Source organism: Monopterus albus, unplaced genomic scaffold (assembly GCF_001952655.1).
Source record: "Monopterus albus unplaced genomic scaffold, M_albus_1.0 scaffold112.1, whole genome shotgun sequence".
Lineage (NCBI taxonomy): Eukaryota > Metazoa > Chordata > Actinopteri > Synbranchiformes > Synbranchidae > Monopterus > Monopterus albus.
This window is the reverse complement of record NW_018127992.1, coordinates 135,886-141,356: the sequence shown is the minus strand read 5'-3', so window position 1 is coordinate 141,356 and position 5,471 is coordinate 135,886. Positions and strand designations below refer to the sequence as shown.

The 5,471-nt window shown below is 41.7% G+C and overlaps 1 protein-coding gene across 1 annotated transcript in view; it reads left to right on the top strand.

The window, feature by feature from the left end:
• tnfsf12 (TNF superfamily member 12) overlaps window positions 1–5,202 on the top strand; it is a 6,883-nt gene extending 1,681 nt beyond the window's left edge. Inside the window, exons 2-6 of the mRNA XM_020611390.1 lie at window positions 584–665; window positions 2,210–2,266; window positions 2,416–2,439; window positions 2,536–2,663; window positions 4,517–5,202. Coding sequence (XP_020467046.1) covers window positions 584–665; window positions 2,210–2,266; window positions 2,416–2,439; window positions 2,536–2,663; window positions 4,517–4,792 — 567 coding nt within the window. The 3' untranslated portion in view covers window positions 4,793–5,202. The remainder of the gene's footprint in view (window positions 1–583; window positions 666–2,209; window positions 2,267–2,415; window positions 2,440–2,535; window positions 2,664–4,516) is intronic.
• The last annotated feature ends 269 nt before the right edge of the window (window positions 5,203–5,471 follow it).

The following is a 5,471-nucleotide window of genomic DNA, read 5'->3' as shown; positions in this document are numbered from 1 at the left end:
CCTGCTCAGACACACACAAAGTTTCTCCCTCACACACACAAACACCTCAAAGTTGGACACGTGGAGTGTTGATGCTGGAACCCTTACCAAAGGGCCCCGTTCTGTCCATTTGACGGTTTGCCAACTTCTGATGAGAGCCAGTGAGTGAATGTCTGGAGAGCGAAGAGCAACTCGCTGCCTCCATTTCCACAGTAGTGGTAAATTTAAACATACTTTTCTTGAGCTACTTCTCCTCTTACTTCACATAGGCTTCCTTCAGTCATTCATTGGGCCCCCAGCCAAGGATTGAAAACTTTGCTGGCTTGACAAAACTCTTTTCTTTCTCAAAAACGGGGGTAAGGACATGTGAGGAATGCAAAGCACTAAAAACATGCATTAGGTGTCGCAACCAGTCTCTGAGGAAGTGGTAGACCTATTCTAAAGCTGGCATGTCAGCAGGGGCAGGATACTGGAAAAGATGTGCCTGTTTATGTGGCTGGAATAGGCCGCCTGTGGCTCTGCAGGATCTGTGCCAACAAAAAGTCATAATAAACTCATTGGACATTATTTAATGTTGTTTCTCTCTCTCTCTCTCTATCAACAGGTCAATACACAGAGGAAGGCCATTGTTCAGCTCATTCTAGAGAAGAGAGAGCTGCTGGTGGGACAGAGAGTCAAGAGAGACGGTACTGCAAATCAAAATTCCTCCAATATGTAACTTTGTGTACACTTTAGCTGTCCAAATCACCACGGACACAATGTACTCAACAAGCGCACTTGTATTTTTGGGAAGAACATTGAACACAAAGGCTGGCCAGTCTTGGCCCACACGCCACTTTGGTCAGGTCTAGCAGGCCGCAAGGCACTACCCACTGCTAAAAGTTGACACAGGAAGAAGTAGGCAGCTGGATAGCCGTTTCAGAAATTACAGGTCTGACCAGAAAGACCTCAAAGCCCAGAAAACCAGCTGGCACGGGAGCGAGGCCTTGTTGCATGCTGACGACTGACACAGCTATGATTTGCTGTGAAAGCAGTGATATTTGATGACCTATCATTGCTGTATTTATAGCCCGTGCTTGCGTCACCATCACGGGATGGCTTGATTGTTCACGTTGTGTCCTAGAACTCAGATGAAAATCCAGATTTGACAAAAGGATCCTTGTAGGGAACTGCGTGTCTCGCCAGAATATCTATACCGATATCCAGCAAGACTTGGCTTTTTGCTCTAGTAACTGATATCTGATTTTGTCTTCCAAATGCATTAAACAGTGTTTAGAAATTTGTAGCCATCAGCGGGGGGGGAGAGCCCCAAACATTTTCCAGTTTGTGGAGCACTGCAGCAGGACACTGCGGTTATATTCTCTGCTGATGACTGACAGCTTAAATCAGGAAACTCTGGCCAGCCTGAGGGCTCTGCGCTCACCCATAGCAAATGCCAAGTGTACAGGGTCACCCACCTGTGTGTTATTTTAGCAGAGACTTCCCGTGTAACGACAGGGGCCTAGTGTTTGGCTGCTTCGTCTCAAAACAAAGTATGAATTTCACAGTTCATACATACTACCTTCTATTCGTATCTGTTTGATGTCGCTCCCCACAGGCCAGTTTGCAAAGCTAAAATAAACCATTAATGAGTAATAAGAGTAGGCGTTCTTGAGTGCTGGCCTTTTAGTGTCGTTTCATTTATTGTATTTATCCAAGTGGGAGCCATAGCTGTTGCTTCACTCTGTTCTTCATCGACTCTCTTGGGTCACAGTGCAGCCAAAGACCTTTTTGACATTTTTTTTCCTCAACACTTCATTTCTCTTATTTAGCATCCTTAGCTTTGTCTGTCAAGCTACATTTAATTCTCTCATTTTATCTTCCGCTGTCCATCTAGTCTTTTTCTGTCTCCCACCCCCCTACATCCTCCTTACCTCTTCTGTCTCTGTATATTCTAGATGACTGCAACCAGCTGGCACTAAAACCAGCCCCCACAGTAAAAAATAAAATAAGAGGCACATGCTTCTGACTGGAAATAACAGATTGAGGAAATATAATGAAGCATATCTGCTAACTGTGTTAAGACAAGCCAGGTTGAATCTAAATGGCTGCAAATTAATGCATCATATTATTAGAGAGGAAAGGTTGATTATGATTGTTTCATCAAAAAAAAAAAAAAAAAACACAAAAACTCAGACGTTGTTTCCTTTGCCAATCAAACTCGTATTCTGTCTTTCTTTGCCTTCTGAAGGGGGGATGTCTCAAGCGAGGAATGGAAATGGAAGGAAAGCGGCATCTCATTTTGAGAGTAAGTGACTTGGCAGATCCCTTATAGCTGGCTCTGGTAGCATCTGCTAAAGTGGTTTCAATCATATACCCCAGTACAATTGCATTCATAAAATCCTAATTGACTTTCGCTTTGTTTTCTCTTTCAATGTCTATTTTACTCTCCACCAGTAACCAAAGTCTCCTCTCAGCAAGGTAAGTCTTAATCAGTGATGGAGGATAATCTGTTAATCACTTGTCTATAAGATTAATAACCTTTGATATAGCCTACCATGTGTGTGTCTGTGTCAGTGGGAGAAGGTGGTGTGATAAAGGGCTGGGAAGAGAGAACGTTGAATATGAGTAAAGCCGTGAAGTACAACAAAGAGCAAGGCACCTTCACTGTGGAGAAAACAGGCGTCTACTTCCTGTTCTGTCAGGTGAGTTTGTGCTGGGAGTTGTAGTTTATGAACAGTGGTGAACTACAAACAGGTTCCAAACTACACCACGATATAGGTTCAGGGTTTTCCCCAAGGTTTCAGGTGGCTTAGGCATGATTTAAAACTATTCCAAGGAAATTTGATCTTATTTATAATTTTATTTATGTAGCATCAACCAACTAACCAATCAATCAGATAGCTTCTTTGGCTAACGTCACTTAGCTAATTCAGTACATGTTAGCTACATTAGCTGTTATCTCGATTATGACCATTCACAAGAATGACTCCCCAACAGAATAATAGCCTACTTCAAGTATTCTTTGTGGAGGCAAAACTTACCGATGACTGTAACTACCGTTCTGAGTTGATGGTACAGAGAAATATCCAGTCAGCTGTTTGGTTAGCTTGGTGATGCTGCCAATCACACAAACATTTGTCCAAACACTTGTTGTTGATTGACAGGTCATTCCTGTTGCCATCTTACATTTAATTTTGAGATCAAGTCACCTGTCTGTTATTTTTCAGTGAATATATTCCAACACTTTTTAAACAATCGGTATGATACAGTAAGTCACCTTTTACATTCATTCGGCTTAGGTGCTCCACAAAATGAATAGGGCGCAGCCCCTAACCCTTTCTATGGTAGAGAAAAGCCTGAAATATAGTTTGTTTGGTTTTTTTTCCATCACCACATTCCTCAATTTAAAGTTACACTAGTCAATATTTTTATATTAACAAGAGATTAAATCACTATGTTTAAATGCTTCACAGATTTATATAATCGGGGGGGGGGGGGGATCTGTGAACTTACCTGCAGGTCTTACCTAGTCCTACTCTCACCTGAAATTGGATTTCACTCTGCTACAATTGAAAGAATTCTCTGAACGAGGCGAGTGAACATTATATTCATCAAGTAAGACAAACAATACTCTATATAAAGCTAATGCTTCTTTATGTCTGCTGGATGTGTAAAGACAACTGTTTGCTAATAAATTCGCCACATCAACGTTATCAGGCAATAATATGTATTCTCTGATTGTTCCGCTAACCCAGGTGGCCACAAAAATCAATGAATGCAGCTTTATGTCACACAACGAAAATTAAAAACACAATGAAATGCAGCATACTAAGATTTTCAACTAGGACTTTAAGTGTTGACAACAGCCAAGCACTACAACATGGCACTGAACGCTAGGTAGGATCATTGGCCTTACTTATATTTGAATTATTTCCAAATTAAATAATAACTTATTTCTTTTTACACTGTTTTATTCAGAGAAGGATCTCATAGGGCTGCAGACAAAGCTTGTACACTAATGCATTTTGTCTTTTTTAACAAAGAAGTGTTTTGTAGGAGAGATCTTTATATTCTTCAATATGAGCTGTGAAACCTGAAACTCTGGTTTTAGTTTTGTAACAATATCCAGATCCAGGTTTGCACAAGTAACATTGAGTTTTCATTGCCAAAACCTTTTAGGGACTAGGGTGAATCAACTCAAGTCTTGGACGAAGCAGTTATATAAAAACTGCCTTTATTTTGTACAACTATCAGTCATACTGTAGTGGTACGCGTGTTTGTCGGAGAGGTGGATATCAGGTTTCGGGTAATCTTGTGTAGCCAGACCTCCGTCTTGTCAAGTTGACAGAGGTCTGGAGAAAATCGAGCCAAAAGGGAACAAAGATAATGAAAAAATTATGATAGTGGGACCTTGGAAATTCCATGACAGTGTGGTTAGTTTTATGTTTGTAGAAACAGGTTTTACATAGTCTAGCTCAAGCCCTCTCCATAACTTAATTGTGCTGCTAAGAAGGACGTCAAGTTCTGGGATGATCATCTTACTCTGTCTTCTCAGGTGCTGTTCAATGACCAGCAGACTCAATACGTGAAGCTGGATGTGGTGACCAAGGGCCAGAGGCCTCAGAAGCTCCAGTGCATAGAGGGCTACGCAACGACCCCCTCCGCCGGGCCACACCTGTTCCACTTTGTGAAGTCATGCCAGGTGTCTGGCCTGCTGCGACTGGACAAAGGCACAGAGCTGCAGGCCGTCACAGGTCCGTCCTTCAAACTCCACACTCTTGGGAGCCCCTCCGCCTCGCCTCATGTCTTCAGCATCTTTAAAATCAACTGAAGCTCAGTGCTCGTCAGATTTGGGCTGGAAACTTTTAAAGAGCGAACTCATCTGAGTACAACAGAGTTTGTTTTGGTATGGATGAGAGTTTCTCTACATGGTAAAACAGTCATAAGCAGCTGAGGGCATCGCATCAACCTCGTCCCAAAAACTTTAAATTGAAAGACAAACCTGACATGTGCGGACGTTGGTGTGGAACTTTTCTCTGGACGGTGGTGCTGTTATGGATCCGAACCACAGACTTTGGATTAAAGACGATCCAAAGTGGACGAAAGGCTTTAATGAATGTCTACGAGGAAAACAGATGTGACGGAAGCTGTTCTGTAGATAAAGGGCTTCATATAAAAATACTTGGATGTGTATAATGTAATAAATTGTGCTTCCACGCTCTTTATGAGGCTGACAGTAAAGCTGTGCATACACCTTTCACTTTTATATCACCGGGTGCCTTAAGAAGATAACACATCAGTGTGTGTCAGATTTGACACTATAAAAGCCTATATGAGTTGTCATTGATATTACACAATATAGCATCTGTGTGTGTGTGTGTGTGTGTGTGTGTGAGAATAATGAATCAAACCATTTCTTTTTGTACTGATTCCATGTCCTGTGAGTGTGAAATCGCTGAAAGCCTTTGTAGATCCTCTGTATGTAATTCACATACATTATGTGCATGTCA